At 41.4% G+C, this 25,197-nt stretch overlaps 2 protein-coding genes across 2 annotated transcripts in view; both read left to right on the forward strand.

Moving 5' to 3' along the window:
* mcf2l2 (MCF.2 cell line derived transforming sequence-like 2) overlaps nt 1-2,670 on the forward strand; it is a 139,283-nt gene extending 136,613 nt beyond the window's left edge. The window contains exon 34 of the mRNA XM_045688610.1: nt 669-2,670. Coding sequence (XP_045544566.1) covers nt 669-760 — 92 coding nt within the window. The 3' untranslated portion in view covers nt 761-2,670. The remainder of the gene's footprint in view (nt 1-668) is intronic.
* Nucleotides 2,671-5,128: 2,458 nt separating this feature from the next.
* ect2 (epithelial cell transforming 2) overlaps nt 5,129-25,197 on the forward strand; it is a 29,452-nt gene continuing 9,383 nt past the window's right edge. Inside the window, 22 exon segments of the mRNA XM_014216722.2 lie at nt 5,129-5,458; nt 6,343-6,501; nt 6,651-6,730; nt 9,368-9,463; nt 10,029-10,211; nt 10,877-10,966; nt 11,098-11,205; nt 11,900-11,973; nt 12,603-12,733; nt 12,922-13,037; nt 13,415-13,477; nt 13,940-14,068; nt 14,070-14,166; nt 15,127-15,251; nt 16,368-16,487; nt 16,701-16,769; nt 16,847-16,957; nt 17,160-17,256; nt 18,199-18,280; nt 18,417-18,495; nt 21,704-21,823; nt 22,902-23,040. Of these exon segments, the coding sequence (XP_014072197.2) occupies nt 6,372-6,501; nt 6,651-6,730; nt 9,368-9,463; nt 10,029-10,211; nt 10,877-10,966; nt 11,098-11,205; nt 11,900-11,973; nt 12,603-12,733; nt 12,922-13,037; nt 13,415-13,477; nt 13,940-14,068; nt 14,070-14,166; nt 15,127-15,251; nt 16,368-16,487; nt 16,701-16,769; nt 16,847-16,957; nt 17,160-17,256; nt 18,199-18,280; nt 18,417-18,495; nt 21,704-21,823; nt 22,902-23,040 (2,239 nt within the window). The 5' untranslated portion in view covers nt 5,129-5,458; nt 6,343-6,371.

Raw genomic sequence — 25,197 nt, forward strand, 5'->3', positions numbered from 1 at the left:
AAAACACTCACCCTAGCTCAAAGCGGTAGTTTGATTCAGTGCTGGGGGATTGGGCGGGGTGCGTGCTTGGGAGGACGCTAACGGTAAAGCTTTTGCCTGAGAGGTGAACAAGCAAAGCATGATGTCATCCATTGCAGCATGATCTCTCTCTCCCCTCCCTCCCTCCCTCCCTCACCTTAGCCTTCCCTTGAAATGTTCAGTTCACGGCCTTGCTTGTCTTGTTGTCTTGGAGCTCTGTCCTTTAAACAAGTGCTCTCTCAAGCTCTTGTCTGCACTGAGAGGAATGCCATCTTCTGTTCTTTGCTTGGGCAGTTGACATATTTTTGCTCAGAGCTTCCCCACTTGAAACCATTTATAAGCCACATTCCAGCAGCATACTGGTTTGTACTACTATAAAGTTGAATAGAAGCACTCTTCACTGGTATTGATCTTAATCAATATTGTTTCACCATCGTGTCCTTCTTTACACTGCTATTAAAACTGCATTGTTTGGTCAGTCATTGTATCCATTCTATGCAACCCCTCTCTAAAAAGACTGATGGTGATGTTTGAATCTTAAGAATCACCACTCCCTTCACGCCTGTTGCTTGGCCTCCATAATGTTAGATCCTAACTCCCATGTATGTGAGTTTGCGTCTTTAACTCTTCTTTTTGTTTTTACATTCCAGATATCTTCAGTGACATGTGCACAGCAGCTCTGTCTGACTCAGAGGAAAATGAAACCAGTACGTGGGGAGATGTATCTCAGGAAAGTAGATAAGCATGATGGACCATTTGGCCATGAACTTCTGGAACATGCTGTTAGCCCAACTTGGTCAAGCTTCAAAGTGGGGGAGCAATTTCAGCTGCTGTGCTCAGACAGAGAAAATGCAAGTCTGAAGTCAAGTCAATAGTGGTGTAGGTGCCCTCTGTTGTTGCTATGCTACACTGAAAATAAGACCTTTGCTCGGCTCAGCTACTGAGATTGAAGAAAATAACTTTTACCACCATTTTGCCATGTGTCAAACCCTGTACTTGATTAGTGCTCTCAAAGATATTCTGATGTGCCTTTGCTGCACACCACACTCCCTCCTGTGGCCTAATCAAGGGTGTAGTCATTACGTTTTGCAACGGAAACCGTTTACCGTTTAAGAACCAAACAGAAACAAACAGAGCAAACAGAATGAAATGGGTAGGGAATTACCTGAATTTGTCCAATAGAAACTTTAGTTGTTGTTGGAAAACATTTTGCAACAGAATAGGCATAATGAATACACCCCAGGTAACCTTTTGTGAGGAGGGTCATCCTGAACACAGTGGGCCAGGAAGTACCACCATGGAAACTGGAGATCTCTCCATCGAGGGGAATATGTTTGATCTATAGACTTAATTGGAGACAAGCTTGATTGTATTCTTACCTTTTAAAAATCCTTAAAGTTTAAATTTCTTCAAACTTTGTTTCGTCCTGCTGAATTCCTTGCCCGTTCAGTTGTTTTATAAATAACTGAGGGATTTCTCATTTTGCAAGAGATATTATTCTATTCCCTGAACATAAATAGCTCTTTACTTCATCTTATGTACATACATGTAATATATTTCTTTTTTTCACTTGTGTAAAATCTGTGTATAACTATTCTATAAATATCAATTCCCATCTGATCATTATATAAGTATTCATGCCATCTTCTTTCAGATTTTGGCTTGTGCCTCCCCATTGGATTCATCTCAAATGTACTGTATGTCCTGGTTGGAATGTAGTGAATTTACCCATGAAGTAGCATCTTATGGTTGATTATGATTACAAGCATTGAACATAGGAATTAACTTATTCTAACAATGCACTATCATTGTAATGAAAATATTCCAATTTTACTGTACAGAATATTTATTGCTATACGCTATGTTCCCAATATATAATGTTTTACTATTATGCATATTTAAGAACTAGCTAAGAGCCATCAGTGATATGACTCATATGATCCTTCAACAGTTTATCATCTGACTTTTGTATAAATATCAGTGTTTCTAAGCCATAGAATGGCATTGAATGCCCCAGATATTATATAACATACCTGAGATTGTCTACGGCCACAGTATAGCAGTCTTGTAATATAAAGAGCCTCAAAAAGCTGTATTGCTACTGCAAACAATTTTGTATTTATTTATTTGACTTTTATATCCAGGTTTGTCATTGAGAACCAATTATTTTTCACAATAACAACATATTATTCAATGAACTTGTTGCATCATGTCAATGTGATTAAATCTTCTCTGAATATGACCGTCAAGGAACATTTCAAGTGTTTTAACAATTTGGGGTGTTTTAAGTATTGGAAGACACTGAAAGTTATCAGCATGTTCTCAAATGGACTGAAGACAGAGGAAACTCTAGATGCAGTGTGGTAAATCCTGGTGATGGAATGTGAAAAAGAGGTCTGGACCTTTGCAAAAAATATCTAAGACGTTATGAAATTCAGCCAAAAGGCAATGAATTCCCACAAAGCAGCTGCCTTTTTAGACAGGTTTTTGACTCATTTGTGATGATTTAAGGCTGTGTTAAAATGAAATGTCATTATTTACGGTGAAATCAGAATAAATCTGTGACTGTTTTTATGGACCATGCCATCTAAGTGATGTGTAAATCATTTTTTCTGTAAAGTATATGATGAAATACATGCGTCTTGAAAGCCATTATTTATTTCTGCTCTTTTGTCAGTAATCAATGGGGTTTCGGGTAGCAGAATACAGCCAGCCCACTACATCATTGTAATTCCCTCAGTTGATGACTGGTACTAACTTTTGATCTGCTTTCTTCTCCCGAGATGAAACTATATTTTAAAAATAAGCACATAAAGTTTTAAATGCTCAAGATATCTAGTCTCTGGCACCAGTTACATGAAAGAAATGATCAAAATAGAATTATTTATAGCACTTGAAAAAAAATGTGTCTAAAAACGTATATTCTTTCTCTCAGAATCATTCATTTTCACCAAAAACATTAACCTAAACCTGCCACTCTGAGTACATCAACAGATTTCTTTACAAAACTGTTATGCAACATATTCTTGGATTAAAAGTTTGAAAGATGTGATCTTCGTAGGCCAAATTTCCTTGCTGGTGATTATCATATAGATGTACATTTCATGTCGTTTTGCATTGCCTTTCACTATCTTTTCATTTCCATTGGCATATACACTACTAGGGCATATCTTAGCACTAGCTCCACTTCAATAAAGTGTTCCAAAAAAACTATTGTGCAGTATCCTGGACCTTTTCAATTAAGGTACTTATCACTGCAATGTGAACATTTAGTCCATCACAGCCAATCACTGCGGTAGAAATTGAGTGTGGTACAGGGAATGACAATGGCAGGGGGGTGGAGGGCAAGGCAAGGCTTTGTTGTACAATGTCTTTCAAGTTACATATGGGAATACAGGTGGAGAGAGGAGTTGACACAAAGAGGTGGGGATGTGACAGGCATACAGAAGCTGGGACTTGAGGAAAAAAGGAAAAGGAGGAAAGGGACTTGCTTGCGCTCATCACTTTGTCCTCCAGGCTTGGTGCAGGTTTCCAGAGGCTCTGTGAAGACAAACTCTGCAGCGCAGCCAGAAGGGCCTGCTGGGAGGAATTAATCATGAGCATCGGCCCCAGGAACAAACTCTCAGTGATGACACCAGGGAATATTGGGCAGTTCAAAGAGGTAGGCCTGTACTATAGGTATTTTGTCTTGAATCCTTGTCTGGGTGCAAGTCTGAGAAAGTTGATTTGCCTGAGAGGGACTGAAATGAAAACCGTAGGTTGACGCTGTCTTGTTGCTCCACACTCCTCTTCATGTAAGCCTAGAAACGGGAGAGGAATAAATTATGTGCTAGCCTATCTCACTTATCTCAATGTACAATGCACCTTTCTCAAATCAAATGTTATTGGTCATAAACATATTTAGCAGATGTTATTGCAGGTGTAGCTCCAACAGTGCAGTAGAATCTAACAATTCACAACAATACATACAAATCTAAAAGTAAAAGAATGGAATTAAGAAATATATAAATATTAGGACGAGCAATGTCGGAGTGGCATTGACTAAAATACAGTAGAATAGAATGCAGTATATAAATATATAATTTAGTAAAGCAGTATGTAAACATTATTGAAGTGGCTAGTGTTCCACTATTAAAGTGACCAGTGATTCCATGTCTATGTATATAGGGCAGCATCTTCTAAGGTGCAGTGAATAACCAGGCGATAGCCGGCTAGTGATGGCTATTTAACAGTCTGATGGCCTTGAGATAGAAGCTGTTTTTCAATTTCTCGGTCACAGCTTTGGTGCACCTGTATTGACCTCTCCTTCTGGGTGGTAGCTGGGAGAACAGGCCGTGGCTCGGGTGGTTGTTGTCCTTGATGATCTTTTTGGCCTTCCTGTGACATTGGGTGCTGTAGGTGTCCTGGAGGGCAGGCAGTGTGGCCCTGGGGATGCGTTGGGCAGACCGCACCACCCTCTGGAGAGCCCTGCGGTTGCGGATGCTGGAGTTGCTGTACCAGGCGGCGATACAGCCCGACAGGATTCTCTCAATTGTGCATCTGTAAAAGTTTGTGAGGGTCTTAGGGGCCAAGCCAAATTTCTTCAGCCTCCTGAGTTTGAAGAGGCGCTGTTGCGACTCCTTCACCACACTGTCTGTGTGGGTGGACCATTACAGATTGTCAATGATGTGTACTGCGAGGAACTTGAAGCTTTATGCAATATTTATTAACAGCACTGTAACAGTTGGCATTTGGTAGGTTATTGGTAGGTTGCCAGCAATAGGGCAGGCTACTATCTTCGTTATTTTGGTCAACAATATTCTAGCTTGAAAAAAAACAGAGGTATGTAATGAGGTATAGAGTTATGTAACGGTATAGAGTTATAGACGACCATTGTCCCACATCTCAATTAACTACAAGTTGCCCAGGTTTATTTAGGGATTTATAACAGAAGCGGGGAATTTGAAGAATCTCTGATGAAAAGGTGTGTGTGCAACATCGTAGTCAACCCGTGTCCATCGCAATGTCAGTGGGCATCGTAGTTTGAATCCACGAGCCAATCAGAAGCCCCGCAGTGCTGCTTCCGCTCAGGCTTTTCCATTCTTGTCCAATCAGATTACAGCCGCCTTGTATGCCTTGCTTTTTGAATTCAGGTTGAGCGAACTGTTTTGTCCACGGGAGTACAATGTCCCAAACAAAATGGATTATGCAGACAAACAATTAATTCCGACAACCAAAGTTAATTTCGCGTTTTCAGTATGCATTAGATAAGATTTAAGCCAGGAGTTACGCAAATATTTGTTTGTTGTACCGCAAACATATATATATATATATTTACTTTTAGAGACAGGAATAACCTGCAGATAGCAGTGTCAATTCAGTTAGCCAACCGCTAGCTGAACTGGTCGACTAGCCAGTTTGCAACTGTCACCGGCGATTTTTGTTATTTCCAAAGCTTTGGGTAAGTCCTTTGATGTTTTTGTTTACTTCTCCCAGTAACCATGATTATTAAGTAGCTAGCTAACAATATGCACCCTTGGCCAACAAGTGAGCTCGCGTTAATTAGCTAGCTAAAGTTGTTCAGCAGGTCGCTAGCAACACGTTAGGTAATGTATATAACTACTGTTAATGTGAGCCAGCCTACTTCGTTCAGCCTTTGACAAGTTTGTCCACTGTACGTTAACGTACACATTGTTTCTAGCTAACTAAGTAACAGCAACAACCTTGATTAACAACTGGGGATGTATTTTACTCTATTTATACATAGCCATGGGATATTGCTTTAAACAGGAAAAGTAAAAAAATCGACAGTACGTCTAACTTTGGGACACACTGCATAGCTAACGTTACACAGACTCCTGATGTTGTGTCACAATGGTAAAGTACGAATAATGTTAAATGCCAAGATACCTACCAAAAACGCTTGAAATACCCTGCCTGAATAACGATTACTAGTTATACATTTAGAACAGCAGTTGGAAGTTAGTTAGCTAACGTTAGTGGACCAACTTCTTACTTGCTCAAACCAACTTAGACATTGCACCAATGTGCACATAGGTAACGTTAGTTAGCTAACAGTTAACAATATTCAGATACTGTATGTAACGTTAAATCTTAGAAAACAAACCAATCGTAATCATGTGCCTAGCTTGCTATCTTGATTCTAACGTTAACACACAGATCAACAACACTCATCCAAGCTAGTTGGCTTTGTAGTAGCACAGTCAGGCCTAGTTCAGACTAGAACATAACATTCGCTTCCATTTTTATTCCAAGTGGTTTGGCAGTTTACTCCTCACTCTCTCCTCAAGCTCTGACTCTCCTAACTTTTGATTGTTTGGACAGGATTGTGCCACCACCCTTGTCACACTGCCATGGCTGACAGCAGCATAGTTACTTTGGGGATGGCTCGTAGCCTGCTGGTGGACTCCTCTGTGTATGACTCCAGGTTGGCTGAGACTACTAAGGATGTATTCCTGAGTTTGGACTCTGAAGACATGGAAGGCAAGAGTTTCCCCTTCTCTCAATCAGTTGGATATTAACTTCCTTTTACCTGAGGCTGTCACGCAAAACAGGAAATACTTCTTTCTATGATTGCTTTCACATTACCTTTGAGATTCACTGAGCCTTTAGTCCTCTGTATTCTCTTGTAGAGATGCTGCATCGTGTCGAAACCAGAGTCGTTCTTGTGGGAGAAGCTGCCAAAAATGGAGCACTTGTTAAAGCACTGCAGGTACCATGCCCTAATAGTTCTGAGCCCAGTTGTATGGGTTGTCATTGTGAAAACATTGCGTTGTTTTGTTTCTTGTGATTGTTTTTATTGTTTTAAGGATGAGTGCATTGAGTCAATATCATTACAAATAAATGTGGGACTAATATAGCCTATTTATTTAGCAGTCTAGCTTCGGCCAAGATGAGAATCTCACCCAGGTTCTCCAGTTAACTTACATCTAGACGTTCCGCTAGCGGAACACCTGCTCCAATATCCAATGATAGGCGTGGCGCGAATTACAAATTCCTCAAAAATACAAAAACTTCAATTTTTCAAACATATGACTATTTCACTGCATTTTAAAGATAAGACTCTCCTTTATCTAACCACACTGTCCGATTTCAAAAAGGCTTTACAACGAAAGCAAAACATTAGATTATGTCAGCAGAGTACCAAGCCAGAAATAATCAGACACCCATTTTTCAAGCTAGCATATAATGTCACAAAAACCCAGAAGACAGCTAAATGCAGCACTAACCTTTGATCTTCATCAGATGACAACCCTAGGACATTATGTTATACAATACATGCATGTTTTGTTCAATCAAGTTCATATTTATATCAAAAAACAGCTTTTTACATTAGCATGTGACGTTCAGAACTAGCATACCCCCACAAACTTCCGGCGAATTCACTAAGAATTTACTAAATTACTCACGATAAACGTTCACAAAAAGCATAACAATTATTTTAAGAATTATAGATACAGAACTCCTCTATGCACTCGATATGTCCGATTTTAAAATAGCTTTTTGGTGAAAGCACATTTTGCAATATTCTAAGTACATAGCCCAGGCATCACGGGCTAGCTATTTAGACACCCGGCAAGTTTAGCACTCACCAATATCAGGTTTACTATTATAAAAGTTTGATTACCTTTTGTTGTCTTCGTCAGAATGCACTCCCAGGACTGCTACTTCAATAACAAATGTTGGTTTGGTCCAAAATAATCCATCGTTATATCCGAATAGCGGCGTTTTGTTCGTGCGTCCCAGACACTATCTGAAATGGTAAATCAGGGTCGTGTGCATGGCGCAATTCGTGACAAAAAAAATCTAAATATTCCATTACCGTACTTCGAAGCATGTCAACCGCTGTTTAAAATCCATTTTTATGCCGTTTTTCTCGTTAAAAAAAGCGATGATATTCCGACCGGGAATCTCCTTTTAGCTAAACAGAGGAAAGTAAACAAAGCTTTCGGTCGACGCGGGCACGAGCCTGAGTCTCACAGTACTGTAACCAGCCACTACCCAAACACGCTACTTTTTTTCAGCCAGAGCCTGCAAAGCCACGATTCAGCTTTTTACCGCCTTCTGAGACCCTATGGCAGCCGTAGGAAGTGTCACGGGACAGCTAAGATCCTCACTCTTCAATAAACAGAGACAAGAAGAACGACACCTTGTCAGACAGGCCACTTCCTGCCTGAAACCTTGTCAGGTTTTTGCCTGCCAAATGAGTTCTGTTATACTCACAGACACCATTCAAACAGTTTTAGAAACTTTAGGGTGTATTCTATCCATATGTAATAAGTATATGCATATTCTAGTTACTGGGTAGGAGTGGTAACCAGATTAAATCGGGTATGTTTTTTTATCCAGCCGTGAAAATACTGCCCCCTAGCCATAACAGGTTAAACTTCAGACTCTGTCCTGTCCATAGCCTTTAGAGACCCACTACTGCCAAAGCTTTCATAGTGAAGGCAGGACAGGAGACATGTCTGTGTGCGAGTCAGGGGAGGACAGTGGGCAAATGTGATTTGTCTGTGAACGTGAAACAGCACACGCCTAACTGCTGGAATAAAATGGCTTCACCCTTGAGAACAACTGAGAAACTTGTCATATCTGAAGAATAATCAGAATCTCGTTCAGGATAATGCCTCTGCATCCATTAAAAAAACAAACATTTTCCACTGCCTCATAAATCCATATTTGCATTTTTTTTTTTTTTTAACAGTATCATTCAGACATGGATTTATGGTACAGTGGAACAATTATTAAAAAAATGTATTGTACAGAGGCATTATCCAGAATGAGATTGTGTTGTAATATGAGTTGGTTTGGAGTGTTTTGCAGTTTTTTATAACATGCTTTAGACACATTTTCAAATTGCCTTGTATTCAATGGCAAGTGATGACTCGGCAAAATGTAACAAGCAATTTTGTCTTAAATTTTTTTTTTTTACATTTTGTGGTATCAACTACATGCACAGAACGATTGAAAATAAGGCTACATGTAAAAATTTTGAACTTCCCCTTTAAATGATCTATTTCGTGGGACAATCTGTACATAGATAAGTGCTGCACTGTCGGCACAAGAAACATTCCGCTACACTCGGAATAACATCTGCAAACCATGTGTATGTGACTACTCAAATCAAATTTTATTGCTGTCACATCCGCCAACAGTTTAATCGGACTGAATTGACAAAAAAAAGTTATCCTGCTCCTTTGAACTTTTAATATATCAGAACTTTCCCCCTGGATTGCACTTGACATTTGTTTGAAGTCATTGCCTTCTGGGTTGCAAGGACACTGGCCCCTGGTTCAGAGAATTTGTCCGTTTGGTGTCGCCAGCTTGACGTTAATGCTTAATTTTACAGGCCGTCAGAATAATGGAAGTGCCGGTGGTTAAGATTAAAGGAGGGGAACCGGGTGTTGAGGACGGAGAGAAATTTATAAAATCTATAGTCAATATGGTATGTGTCTGTCCGGACTGGGAGTGTGTTGCATGCTTTAATGCACCAAGGGGGTGTCTTTGCATGGGCAATCACAGGGTGATTTGTGTGTAACTGCAGCAGTATCATCACAATTACTGGTAAATGTCACAGATTTCTATTAACACCTGGTGTCCAAGCTAAATGTTTAACATAATGATCTAACATGTTCACACTGTTGATTACTCTAGTCCGCTGTACTCTGATGTATGGTAGTAATATTTGACCTTTTGTGTTCTTGATTCAATTTCTGCTCTTGACTGAATTTAAAAATAACACCATCTGAGTGAGCACTCAATTAATTTCGTACGGCATTTAGGAATGTCATCATGGTGTGCGGCAGTGTGTGTGTCTGCAAATGAAGGAACGGCTTTCAAGTACCTGAACTTTAATGTTCCTGTTTGCTCTAAACTCACCTAAATGTGCTTTAAATGAGTCATTCATATTGCAATATGATATACCCCTCATAATTTATAAAATTACTCCTTTTTATATCAACGAACTACTTGTGTGTCCCTACTCTCATTAACAGTATTTTAATCCACAGGATATCAACATGCCTTGCATAAAGACAGACAACGTCAAAGAGTTTGGAGACGGAGAAAACACAGAGTTTGAGACTGTGTTCGTGCTCACAGACTTTGCCTCGCCTGACTACAGCTACCTTTACAAACATGACAACCGCATCGTGGGCCCCCCGGTTGTTCTGCACTGTGCGGGAAGAGAGGAGGTAAGGACAGGAGCAAATCACTCCTGAAATATACTCACTCAATCACTCAGGGATGGCACTCGGTGCTCAGCTATGGATCATTCCTCTCAGGTTCAAGATCTGATGTTTTGACTGTTATGGTGCAATTTAGCATCTGCCTGCTACAGGAAGATGAAGTAAAACGCAGGGAAAGTTGTGCTTGGAAGTTAAATAGATTTATAGGAGGGTTTTGATTGTTCCCATGAACCCTGAGAAATGCGTCACTGTTATCTGGGTCTAAGCAGAGCACCTGCTCAACACAGTCCGTTTACTGCAGAAGCTGAACACACCACTGGCCACAGATCACTGCACATCTCACCAGTCACCGCTCTAAGATGACTGTAGATCTATGGAGGGGTAAATCACAACTCTAAAAACTGAACATGGACAGACACTGATGCAAAAGGCATGAAATATGGCCATAATATTCAGAATGAGTAATTATCTCCGGATCTCTCCCCTTATCTACAGAGCCTGTTAACTTCGAGATGTTTGTGTTCTGTATAACATCACATGTTTACACATGCATAGGCCATACAGCTTTGCTACTGACCAGTAAAGCACCCCCACAAGATTAGAACTTGATACAAGCATTGGAGGAAAGTTTTCAGTATCAGAGATTTGAGAACCATGTTTGTTTCCCACAGCCCCTGCCATTTTCCTCTCGTCCTTTATACTCGACCACCATGCTCAACTTGTCACTGTGTTTCACTGGTTTCCGCAGCAAAGAGGAAGTTGTAAGTGGAATGCATTCAAACTGATTTTGTCATTTGTAACACTACCAAGTACCAACATGTTGGGTTTGTTTGCTATTTTGATGCTAAGAGATATGTTGGTGTCAAATGTCACTTTCGTTTATCTCCTGCAGAAAAACCTGGTGAATCTGGTGCATCACATGGGTGGCGCCATCCGTAAGGACTTCAGCACTAAAGTCACCCATCTCATTGCATACTCCACTCATGGCGAGAAGTACAAGGTTTGTAAAACACCCCTAACATTTCCTCCCATCTGGAAGAGCTCATGTATAAGCCTAATCCATATGATTTAGTTGTGATTTTGTGCCACCAATTTTTCCATACTTTTAACTGAATATCTTCAAACTTAGTTCCACAGCACAGTTTAAACTATCAAAACTCGCGGTGTGCTAATACACTCCCTCATTGGTTCCTTTAAGCTGTGTTTTTCATAGATTCTCCTCAGGGAGTCGCTCTTAACTCTGGAATATTTTGTTCATTACATGACATTTCACTTGCTGACTGTGAAATCGTTATTTTTATTGATTATCTGTAGTTCTGTTTGCTTTTCTCCACACCCCATCCTTTTCTGAATTGAAAGCTTAACTAGTTTCGTCATGTTTTGCTCCAGCACTTTAAACAGGAAAAGTAGCCTTGTTCTCTTAACAGACAGACTGAGCTGTTTTACATCAGAAGTTGTCTTAGTGTTTAACAAAGTACAAGAATGAGAGCAGTTTCAATACATATGCCTTTTTTCATCCTTAGCTTTGGAGAATAAACTTGTGACCTCTAGCAGTACCTGGTGTGTGTGTGTGTGTCTTATTTATACACCCATAACCACCCTATGCTGCGGTTAATGTTACAGCGGACCAGTTACCTCAATACACATTTATAAACAATCATTCTCCTAATGTGACGTGTACCTGTTTCTTGTAGCTTGCTGTGTGTATGGGCACGCCCATCCTCACCCCAACATGGATCCATAAGGCCTGGGAGCATAGAGATGATGTGTAAGTACCTCCTCATGGACCTGATTGTGGTCTTCACATTCATGTTTGTACATCAATTTATACTATTGTATACAAAACATTAGGAACACCTTCCTAATATTGAGTTGCACCCCCTCTTCCCTTAGAACAGTCTCAATTTGTCAGGGCATGGGCTGTGCAAGTGTTGATGGTGTTCCACGGGGAAGCTGGCCCATGTTGACTTCATTGCTTCCGACAGTTGTGTTGAGTTGGCTAGATGTTCTTTGAGTGGTGGACAATTCTTGATACACACAGGAAACTGTTGAGCGTTAACCCAGCAGCGTTGCCGGTCTTGACCCAGACCGGTGCGCCTGGCACCTACTAACATGCCCATTTCAAAGGCACTTGCGTGTTTTGTCTTGCCCGTTCACCCTCTGAATGGCACACATAGATAATCCATGCCTCAATTGTCTCAAGGCTTAAACTCTTATTAAAAACTCTTATTTAACCTGTCTCCACCCCTTCATCTTCACTGATTTGAAGTGGATTTAACAAGTAACATCAATAAGGGATCATAGCTTTCACATGGATTCACTTGTTCAGTCTGTCATGGAAATGTTTTGTATACTCAGTGTAAATTCATAGGGGCTGACAATCAGCTGTTCCTACAGTAAGTTCCATGCTGGAGATGAAGAGTTCCGCACAGAGTTCAAAGTTCCCCCCTTTCAAGACTGTGTGCTGAGCTTCCTGGGCTTCTCAGACGAAGACAAGACCAACATGGAGGAAAGGACAGTCAAACATGGTATTGGCCTGAGATCTTGCTGATTCGTTAGACCGTTATTTTTTCAGTATTTTTTTCATTCTTTGATATGTTATGTCTAGTCTTTACAAAAGCTGCTCTGCATGCACATATTCCTCTTCAATAGTATTTTATTTTTATGGAGTCCTTTTGGAGTTTCTAAAACCTTAATCCTAATGTGTTTCTCCTAGGTGGCAGCTACCTGGAGGTTGGAGATGAGAAGTGCACTCACATGGTGGTGGAGGAAAACTCTGTCAAGGAGCTGCCATTTGTCCCGTCAAGGAGACTTTATGTTGTCAAACAGGAGGTGAGCACTTCAATGTAGTAGATGTCAGCTTACATCACTGAACCGGGGGGAGGCAGACATAAACATAAAAACAACAACATATGAACAGTTTGTCTGACTGAAGCATACTACCTAAAATTCTGGCATTTATGCACCTCAAATTAATGCATTTTTCTAATATGTTGGCACTGTCGAGTCTTGGAAAATAAGCATTGTTATATTTCTAAACAGTATGTAAAATAAGCATTTCTATTCAATGTGTTTAGTTGTATTGATATACTGACTTGGATGGATCAATATTTTATTTTCCTTTCGACTAGGCACGTAATTTGAACAGAGATAGTCAACACTGGTGTTCCCTGCCTTGTATCAATACTCTGTTTCTTTGACTGTTCAAGTGGTTCTGGGGGAGCATACAGATGGATGCCAGAGCAGGGGAGTCCATGTACTTCTATGAGAAGGTAAGTTCTGTCTGAGTCAGTCAGTCATATATACAGAAATCTCTACAGTGGAATGGACACTGCTGATATTCTATAGCTGTGTCGCACACATCCTCATGAGTGTCCCTCTTTGGTGCGAGTGAAGTGAGCTAAGAAAATCAAAAACACTTTGTCCCAACTCAGAATGAAATAGGCTCCACAAAAATAATTTAGTTGCTGCGATAGAAAGTTTTTCTGCATTTTTCAAAGTCTCTCAGCATGTAGGCTTACAAACCATCTTAACAATTTTATCGAACTATTATATAAATCTGAGTATTCCCAATTGTAGTATTGTATGCATGTAAACGTAGTCCGTACACTTCCACGTCACTGCTTTGCGTAATAAACTAGGTGAAATTATCGGAGTGGGGGGGGTTTCGTCAAACTTATCTCCATACACCTTCATCCGTCATGCCCGTGTTTCTGCTACTCTCCTGCTCTCAGATGGACAGTCCTGTGATGAAGAAGGCTGTGTCCCTGCTGTCCCTCAACACACCCAACAGTAACCGGAAGAGGAGGCGTCTGAGAGACACTCTGGCCCAGCTCACCAAGGAGACGGAGATCTCCCCCTTCCCTCCCCCCCCGCAAGAGGCCTTCTGCCGAGCACTCCCTGTCCATTGGTTCTCTGCTGGACATCTCCAACACCCCAGAGTCCTGCAAGGCCCTGGCAGGTGAGAAGAGCCATAGTCACTCATAATCAGCCACACGTCATGTCACAGTTCTGGGAACACTTTGACGGTTGTTAATAAGCCCCTCGTCCTCGTTAAAAGTTATTGCAGGCAAAAAGAGACAGGGTTTATAGCATAATTAGTGTCTCATGTCAGTTGTAATCAGGACCCTGTCATAGACTGTGGGGACAGTCACTGCTGGTCGCAGAGGGAGGCAGGAAGAAGCAACACGCTCTGCTATTCTGTTTGAACCCCCCCCCCCCCAAATGAGACTGAACACCCTGTCTTTCAGAGAACAGTGTAGAGCGCAGCAGGTGTATGAGGGTATGTGCTGAGACCAGCAGGCAGAGGAGGATGAGGAGTGCCAGAGAGAGGAGTAGGGGGGCAGACCAAGAGTGGACCTTCCACTGCTCTAGCACCCCTACCCCTCAGCAGGAGACTGGCACACTAGAGGGCCTCCCATGCCCCCAGCCAGCCCAGGCCACAGAGATGGAGGAGGCTTCATGGATGGACTCGTCCCAGGAGTCACTCTATCTTAGCGCGGGCCAGGAGAAGACAGGTCACTCAGTTGAACTGTCGCTGTGGTGTAATCTGATTTTGCATGATATTAGAAACTGTATAAGAAGTTTTTTTTTTGTGCTGTCTTGCTGATCAAAGAGGTACAACAGGAAGAATAGTATATTGATTGTTAAAGCCCGGAGAGTTGATTTGAGGGTGAGATGGTATGAAATACACTTGTTGCCTTCTCAAACGATTCTCGCTAGCTAAGACAAAAGCCCAAAGCTTCCACAGAGTAGTTCTCACTTTGCATGTCAGACAATATACTCTTATTTCCTCAACTATGAGGCATACAGGAAGTCAAAAACGACAGAAGTTCTGGATTGTGTATTGTTGAAGAAAACATGTTTTTCTCCACTGTCTCAATCAATATTCACTTCTTGACTCTCTCTGGCACTTTCCCAGAACACTCCCGGCCGTCGAAGAGCTCTACACCTGCTGTCCTGAAGCAGTCTGCAAGATGGCAGGTCTCCAAGGAGTTATACCAGACAGAGAGCAACTATGTGGATATTCTCACCACAGTCATGCAGGTTTGCTGCTGTGGACATGGGGCTCACATAACACCACCGGGGATGCTAGGGTCCTTATCAGGCTGTCCCACCGGTGCCTGAGTCCAGTGACCAGTGGGGGAGAAAATGAATAGGATTATGAGCATCAGGACTGTCAGCAAGGCAGGCGGGCTACCACTCACACCACACCACTCACTCTGTTGCTCATCGATCCAAGCCTCAGGCCTTTCCTTGTCTCATTGCTCCCACTTTGGCAGCTCTCCATCTCTCTCTCTGCTTGCTATAGCATTACTATGATACAAGTAGAATGGAATGTCCTCGCTCACTCTCTGGTTAAGCAAACATCACTATGCCAAAAATAATGTACCCACTCCTTGGCTCACTCCCCCCTAAGTCACCTGTGCTCACTTTCACCCAGGCCTGGTCACCCACCACCAGTCTTATGAAGTAACCTGTAGTATTGTGTCCTCTGCCCCATGCCCACTACACCATGCCAGCTCAGATGAGACAGATGGCAGGCTTCACATCAAATGGTCTTTAACACTGACTGCTGACAGGTCGACTTCATGTCCACTGCCTTCTGAAGTTCGCCGATAAGCTGGCCTGCCAAGTGTGGGCTTGAATACTAATTTTCCATTATGATTCACACATGTTGGGCGCTTGTTAAAATGTGTTTTTATTAGAAAAAATTGTAATTAAAAGCCATTTGGAGCCTTTTTTATACCTTTTACAGGGAAAGCTGAATATAGCTTTGCTAGATCACAGGAATTTTAATGGGTTTAATTCCTGGTAGTTGATTAGATTAAAGACCTATTGTTTGGGTGTTTTCTAAGTCTTTGATTAGATGAGAAGGGAGGTTGGCTTGTTATATTTAATACATACCTGCACTCTAGAAATATTTTTTTCTTCCCCAATGCTGAAAATAGATTTACTGTCTGTTTTTTATGACATTCTGGTAGTAATATTCAGTCTGAAATAATGAGGCCTTATCTAAACCACGTGTTTCACAGCCAGTTGGTTGACTTCTCCACCCACGCATAAGTCAATGGTACCATCTGTATTGGGGGGTGGGTGTGTATTGGTTTAGGGAATAGTGGGATCTTGGCTGTGTCTCACCTGAAATGTCTGTTCCTATAGTTGTTCAAACTCCCCCTGGAAAAGGAAGACCAAGTTGGAGGACCCATTTTGGCTCAGGAAGAAATCAAGACCATCTTTGGCAGCATCCCAGAGATCTATGATGTACACACCAGGATAAAGGTAAGCACTTCTCTCCTGGAAATGTCCAAAGTTTTTATTTTTTAACTAGGCAAGTCATTTAAGAACAAACTCTTTTTACAATGATGGCCTACCCCGGCCAAACCTGGAGAACGCTGGGCCAATTGTGTGTCGCCCTAATGACCTGAACAAGAGTTCAGTCTGCAGTAGTCATCTAAAGGCCCTCTGTCTCTGCTTATTGGGTTGTTTTGACAGGCTGATCTGGAAGAGCTGGTTATGGACTGGTCTGAGGACAAGAGTGTCGGGGACATCATTCTCAAATACGTGAGTATAACAAGCCTTTGTTCTTAAATATGTTGTATTTAGCCATTTTGGACATTCTGACTGTTCTTCTCTGTCAGTCTAAAGACCTGGTGAAGGCTTACCCACCATTCGTCAACTTCTTTGAGATGAGCAAGGATACGATAGTGAGGTGTGAGAAGCAGAAGCCACGTTTCCATGCTTTCCTCAAGGTATGTGAGACTATGTACATTCGTGTATACATCCATGTGAGTGTGGGTTTTGAAGTTACCATATGCCTCATGTTAAAGATCATTCATTTGTCATCTCTTTGTGAATTAAGCTTTGAGAAACACTGTGAGCATGTTTATATGAGTAGTTTGCGACATCTGTCAGGTCTCCTCTCCTTCAACATTAGTGTTTTCTTGCCTCCAGATCAATCAGTCGAAGCCCGAGTGTGGGCGGCAGAAGCTGGTGGAGCTTCTGATTCGCCCCGTGCAGAGACTGCCAAGCGTTGCCCTCCTTCTCAACGGTAGACTACACCACACACACTGCTCACACTTGACAGCCACATGTTGAGCAACATGCTGCATATGTGCCATGATAGAAGTACTAATTGCAATGCATTCTCCTCAGCTGCAGTATGAAGAAGTGTTTCACGGTATTGCAAAACTGTGGTACTTTTTAGATACTACAACATAAACAACGGTTCAGTTGTAGAATTTCTATTACTTTCGGTACTTCTATCAAAATGTGTCTCATGTCATAAACTGACTGAGCGGATCGTGTCTGTCAATTTGTTTGAATTCTCTCAAGGCAGTACTAGGCTTAGTTTCTTGCGCATGCAATGGGGAGTCAGCATTAAGCAATCGCGGGAAACACTTTGAAAGCACTTTTGATGGCCCTTGTTAAAAAGACCAGCTTTCCATCACAACCTCATTTATTTCTCAACTCCTAAAAAAACTAGCGTGAACTGCACTTTTTTGAAACAGTATCAGCATAGTGCTTCGCAATTCGACGTGACTGCATACGGGAGACCGGGGCTGAATGAAATTTGATGTGATTTTAAATGTAACATGGATCAATTGTAACAGGTAGGCAGGCCTACATTACATTTACTGTGTTGCACATTTTTTGGAGAAATGTAAGTCATCAATATGTTGCTAACTAATAAGTTGTAACTAGTTTAGCCTTCCCCCAAAAAATTCTCCCAACTTTCTTTTTTTTGCCGTGGCATCGTTTTGGTATTGAGTATTGTGATACTAAACCTGATATCGAATTCAAAATTCTGTTATCGTGACAACACTAGTATGAAGAGTGCTTGATTTGCAACTGAAGTGTCATGAAGGAAAAAGATGCTCCTCGCCTTTATCCGCTGTTACAAATTTGTCCTTGTCATATCCGTTTGCTGTTGACTTTTCATTATTCTATCAATTATGTATGTTATTGTCCATTGACCCCATCCATGCTGCAGATATTAAGAAGCACACTGCCGATGAAAACCCTGACAGAATCACTTTGGAGAAGGCAATCGAATCACTCAAGGAAGTTATGACGTGAGTCAACTGTGCATTTCCAGCAATGCCTGAAGCATTTTGTTGTGATGAAGTTGAAGCCTCATCCATTATCCCTTACTACAATCATTTTATGTAAATGTGTCAGTTGGCTAAACTGAATGCATTTTATCCCCAGTCATATAAACGAAGACAAGAGAAAGACAGAGGGACAGAAGCAGATCTTTGATGTTGTCTATGAAGTTGACGGCTGCCCTGTAAGTTTGTGTATTTCGTCGCTAGAATGTGGCAAGCTTTGTTGAGCCTTTAATCTGTAAATGGCTGTCCTCAGCACAATAACGGCCAGGCCTCTCCCTATGCGTTCAGGCTGATACCCATATTTCAAATTTCCCTGGGATGCATTTTTCGCACTGTCCAATACATATGTGTATCTTGTAATGCACAGCTTATTGTGCATGTTTCAAGCTACATTCTGGATAGAATTTATGTTGCGCTGTTTGTATAATGTGAACCAAGCCATTCTTCTGTGTTCTGGTGTCCTGTTTTGAGGTGATTAGAGTGGACTTGAGTTGGTACTAGAGGGAGTGGGAGAGTTGGTACACCTCTGGCTCTGGGCTGTGAGGATAGCTCTTATCTTGATTTGGTTAAACAGCTAGGGCTGTTAGGGTGACCATATTAATGCCACATATTAAGTCACGACCGCTGTCAAATTCCACGTGACCAGGCTTCTCCAAAACTGAGCTCTGATGCCACTGATGGTCATTAGTAGTCTACCAAATTTGCTAACTGTCAGTCACTAATGGCCGGTGCTCAGCACTCTGGTCTCTCTAATCATTCTGACATCAATGCAAATCGAAAATCAAACCGAACACTTCATGAGAGCCCTGACATTCAGAGTTTGAGAGGAATAGAATCGTCTGTTGCGCTGTGAGAGCCAGCTCCTCATAGCTGGTTGATGCATGGAATGAAATCCGTGTTCCTATAAGCCCATTTTGCGCTACATTTCTATAGGCTATGCAATTGAGTGTGAACTGAGTTTTGATGGCCTCTATTAAAAAGAGGATCCCATCAGCTTTCCATTGGCAAGGCCTACTATATATTTATTTCTCAAGTTTCCTAATATTAAGCACTTTGCTTCGCATTACAATCGGAGTAGCCTACCTGGCATGAAATTCATCTGTGGGGAAAGCGTCCTCCATTCGCTATTCAAGTGTATATAGATTATGCCTTTTTTACCCTGCCCATGTTACGACAGGTGCATGAAAATGGTCAATTCCCCTAAAAATAAATCGTTTATATATACTAAATAATGTGAAAGACAAGATTAAATTGAGAATAGTCTGATGGGGTGAGAATATTATCACTTGTGAATGATGCCCAGCGTGTGCAGTCTAAGGCTAGAAAAAGCGCATTTCTGTTCTTCTGAAATAGGCTACATTTTCTTCATATCATGTTTCTTTACACCTGTCTAATAGAAAGCATGAGCTGGTGCACACCCAGAGAAAATTATTTATTGTGGAGGTGCTGACTAACGGCGAAATAAACTGGAAGCTATAAAAATAGTTGCATACACTATATATACACTACCGGTCAAAAGTCCATATTATGGCAAGAACAGCTCAAATAAGCAAAGAAATGACACTCCATTACTTTAAGACATGAAGGTCAGTCAAGACGGAGAATGTCAAGAACTTTGAACATTTCTTCAAGTGCAGTCGCAAAAACCATCAAGCGCAATGAAGAAACGGGCTCTCATGAGCACCGCCACAGGAATGGAAGACCCAGAGTTGCCTCTGCTGCAGAGGATAAGTTCATTAGTTACCAGCCTCAGAAATTGCAGCCCAAATAAATGCTTCAGAGTTCAAGTAACAGACATATCTCAACATCAACTGTTCAGAGGAGACTGTGTGGATCAGGCCTTCATGGTGGAATTGCTGCAACGAAACCACTACTAAAGGACACCAATAACAAGAAGAGACTTGCTTGGGCCAAGAAACACGAGCAATGGACATTATACCGTTGGAAATCTGTCCTTCGGTCTGATGAGTCCAAATTTGAGATTTTTGGTTCCAATTGCTGTGTCTTTGTGAGATGCAGTGTGTGTGAACGGATGATCTCTGCATGTGTGGTTCCCACCGTGAAGCATGGAGGAGGAGGTGTGATTTGGGGGTGCTTTGCTGGTGAGACTGTGATTTATTTAGAATTCAAGGCACACTTAACCAGCATGGCTACCACATCATTCTGCAGCAATACACCATCCCATCTGGTTTGAGTTTAGTGGGACTATCATTTGTTTTTCAACAGGACAATGACCCAACACACCTCCAGGCTGTGTAAGGGCTATTTGACCAAGGAGAGTGATGGAGTGCTGCATCAGATGACCTGGCCTTCACAATCTACTGACCTCAACCCAATTTAGATGGTTTGGGATGAGTTGGACCGCAGAGAGAAAGAAAAGTAGCCAGCAAGTGCTCAGCATATGTGGGAACTCCTTCAAGACTGTTGGAAAAGCATTCCAGCTGAAGCTGATAGAGAGAATGCTAAGAGTTTGAAAAGTTGTCAAGGCAAAGGGTGGCTATTTTGAAGAATCTCAAATATAAAATACATTTTGATTTTAACTTTTTTGGGACATGATTCCATATGTCATTTCATAGTTTTGATGTCTTCACTATTCTACATGTAGAAAATAGTACAAATAAAGAAACCCTTGAATGAGTAGGTGTTCTAAAACATTTGACCGGTACTGTATATTAACTCCCAGTCATTTATTGTTTAACCAATAAATGACTGGGAGTTTATACATATGGAGTGTACTACTCTCTTTGTTTCTTTACACCTGTCTAAATAAATAATGGATTTACTGTGATGGTGTAGGCTATATATTAAATTATTAGACTTTTTAAAATGTAGATGTTCCCAAGATTCGCATCAGTGGATTGTAGGCTATGCGTGGAAGCCGGAGGCGCTAAACGTAAGTTAATTAACGGTCAATTACTTACCGTGAGACCAGCAGTTATTTGTATGACAATCACCGGCTGACAATTTCATGACCGCCACAGCCCTAAGCAGAGCATCCAAATGAATAAGCAGTGAAATTACCAATCTTTAGATTTAGACCCATTTAATTCCAATTAAGGCTCTTTAAAGATGGAATCTGCAGTAGCGGGAAACAGTGCCACCATTATTGTTTTTATTGCAGAGCTGGCAGCATGGTAAAAAATGTTTGCAGTACATATTGTGCTCTATTGCCCATGCAATGGGAAAATACGTTTTTGTTGACTGCAGTAACTTTGCTGTAATATCGCAAACGAACGTGGCAGTTTCACCACTAAGGATTCAAGCTTTAAATGAGGCCTGTGAGTGAATCATGAAGGTATCTCTGGTGACATGTATTTATTTATTCACAAATGGCTGCTGGATGTCTTTGGTTGAGTGTGATATTCATCCTTTCTTTTCTCTCTTTAGGCCAACCTGCTCTCGTCCCACCGCAGCCTGGTCCACAGGGTGGAGACCATCGCCCTGGGAGACAAACCCTGTGACCGAGGCGAAAATGTCACACTCTTTCTCTTCAACGACTGTCTCGAGGTAACGCCCACATCAATTAAATAATACCAAAAGAGCCAGATGGGCTCAATGAAGTACTGAAAATATTTGAAAGGGGGAAAAAAACTACCATTTGAACTGTGGTCTTGCCCACATGCCTCCTTATTGTGACATGGCTTTAGATTGTACAACTTTACAATACACCCCAAACGCTCTCCAAGTTAACACCATCGCTCATTTTCACTATCTTGCCATACCAGCTACTCCCCTTGCCGTCCTCTCACCCTCCCCCTCATTATGAAATCTTTGGAATTTGAAATGCTTAAATGGAGATTGTTGGAGGGGGAAAAAAGTGGATTATTTATCGATGTGCGATATATCGTTGCTGACAGTTTCTTATCTCTCTCCTAATTAGTGAAGTGTTACATTAGTATGGGGGTGAGCAATCAAACCCAGAATGGGTGAGGCGTCCTTATTCAGGAGAGTCAGAGCAGCCTGGTAATGAGGATGGGGAGAGCAGGGGCTGCACTCTTGAATTATTCATTGATTAACTCCTCTGTATTCAGATCTCCAATCCCCTCTGCCCGATAGATATCACCCTGCCTTCATGGGACAGACCCAAACCTCTGCCCCGGCCCCCACACTGGCCATTTAAACGCATGCTAATGACTGGGACCTTTTGCCTTTTATAAGAGGCCCTATTCCTATTGATTTGTCACAGCATAACCTCTATCACCCCTCCCCCTGAGGGGACACATACTTCAGATATGATGTATGTAGTAAAGATACGTTTTATTTGTCAAAGATTATATTATAAAAATCACCAAAATAAAAGCTAGACAGGGACATTTTTAAATTCTAAAAACAATGAATTTAGTAGTTGATTTTATGTTTGGGTAAAAAAACAAATGGAAACATTTTAACAAATAGCGTGCAATTAGCTTTAAATGTATCTTGGCTTCATGGAGAAATGTGTAGAATTGCAAGAAATTGCCTTAACGTTTAAAAAAAAAAAATCTTTACATCGCCAAGATGGGGGACTCTAAAGGTTTCTCAAATTCAGACTGGCCGACTGCACCTAAGCCCCTTTTTGATTGAGAATTTTTGTCTGTATTTGCAGATTGCCAGGAAGAGACATAAGGTGATCAGCACATTCAGGAGTCCTCTGGGCCAGACGCGGCCTGCAGCCCAACTCAAACACATCACCCTCATGCCTCTGTCCCAGATCAGGAGGGTCTTGGACCTGCAGGATACAGAGGGTGAGTGAGCCCCAGCTCCTGGCATGTTCTCTACGGAACTACGTAACAGACAGTGCTTAACCCCCTTGATACGATGTCCGAGCCCCCCGCGGAAGTCTAATTAGCATAATAATAACACAAAACCTACAAAATCTGTCAGTTTAAGATATAGGTGATTTTTTGGGGGGGGGGGGGATCTGCGGTGAAAGGTGACAGAGCTAGAGCGGTGTTTGTCAGACTGAGATCTAAAATCGATCTTCTCACAAAATCGTCTGTAGTGTCCAAACGGGTTTTGCCTTCAAACTATTGTGACCCCTTTATGGAAAGAGGAGTCTCTCACAAACACGATGGTGTTCTCCGTTTTGAAGTTGGTAAAGCCGATCTGACAACTTCTGTCTGTAGCGTCTGAACAGTTCGGGCTTCACACTAATAAAACCCCCAAACTATTGTGACCCCTCTATGGAAAGATGAGGCTCACGTACACGTTGGTTGTTTTGCTCTCGGACGCCCACAGTTCTCACAAGACTCATCTGAAGGTCCCCCAGTGTCAGTCGAAATAATTAATGGAAGTACTGTATACAGTGCATTCTGAAAGTATTCAGACTCGTTTACTTTTTCCACATTACGTTACAGCCTTATTATAAAATGGATCAATTAATTTTTTTCCCTCCAATCTACCCCATAATGACAAAGCAAAAAAACATTTTTTAAATGTTTGCAAATGTATAAAAAAATCTGCATCGATCTGCACGCAGTACCCCGTTATGACAAAGCAAAAACAGGTTTTTAGAAATGTGTTAATTTATTACAAATACATAACTGAAATATCACATTTACCTAAGTTTTCACACCCTTTACTCAGTACTTTGTTGAAGCACCTTTTTGGCAACGAGTCTTCTTGTGTATGATGCTACAAGCTTGGCACAACTATATTTGGGGAGTTTCTCCCATTCTTCTCTGCAGATCATCTCAAGCTCTCAGGTTAGATGGGGAGTGTCGCTGCACAGCAATGTTCAGGGCTCTGGCTGTGTGTTTTAGAGTCATCCTGTTGGAAGATTAACCTTTTCCCCAGTCTGTCCTGAGTGCCGATTAATCTACCACGTGCTTCATAACCACGGTTGCTATTTACTCTTATTTTCATATAAACCAAAATATAGCCATAAAAATAAGAGAACATATTCTAACATGGCATGGTCATTTATACAGTAAATATAATACAGGTGGATATGGTGGGATTTCTTTTGCTCTGACATGCACTGTCAACTGTGGGACCTTTTTATATAGACTGGTGTGTGCCTTTCCAAATGTCAAATCAATTGAATTTAACACAGGTGGACTCCAAGTGGTAGAAACATCTCAAGGATGATCAATGGAAACAGGATGCACCTGAGCTCAATTTTGAGTCTCATAGCAAATGGTCTGATACTTATGTAAATAAGGTATTTCGGTTTTGTATTTCATAATACATTTTCAATTTTTTTGGGGGCATTATGGGATATTGTGTGTAGATTGATTGGGGGGGGGGTTATTTAATACATTTTAGAATAAGGCTGTAATGTAACAAAAGGTGGGGAAGGGGTCTGAATACTTTCCGAATGCACTGTATATGGAGACTTAAGTGCCAGAAATAAGGGGTTAAATACATGTCAAAACCATTTCAAATATTCCCTGATCTTTCTTATCTCTCAGATTTATAGGACAGACACTTCAGAACAAACTTCCTTTAGATCTTTTTGGGGGTGTTATCTGTTCCATGTAGTGAATCTGTTATTCAATGTGTTTGTATGGGCTCATACTGTAGCAGTAAGGCCCCCCCCCCCCAAAAAAAATATATATATTTATATCACACACACACACACAATTTCTAACAGATGCCTCAAGTCCTCAACTGGCAGCTTCATTAAATACTACCCGCAAAACACCAGCCTCAACGTCAACAGTGAAGAGGCGACTCCGGGATGCTGGCCTTCCTAGGCAGAGTTCCTCTCTCCGGTGTCTGTGTTCTTTTGCCCATCTTAATATTTTCTTTTTATTTGCCAGTCTGAGAGATGGCTTTTCCTTTGCAACTCTGCCTAGGAAGGCCAGCATCCCCGAGTCGCCTCTTCACTGTTCACGTTGAGACTGGTGTTTTGTGGGTACTATTTAATGAAGCTGCCAGTTGAGGACTTGAGGCATCTG

The sequence above is a fragment of the Salmo salar genome, chromosome ssa10 (genome assembly GCF_905237065.1).
Source record: "Salmo salar chromosome ssa10, Ssal_v3.1, whole genome shotgun sequence".
Classification (NCBI taxonomy): Eukaryota; Metazoa; Chordata; class Actinopteri; order Salmoniformes; family Salmonidae; genus Salmo; species Salmo salar.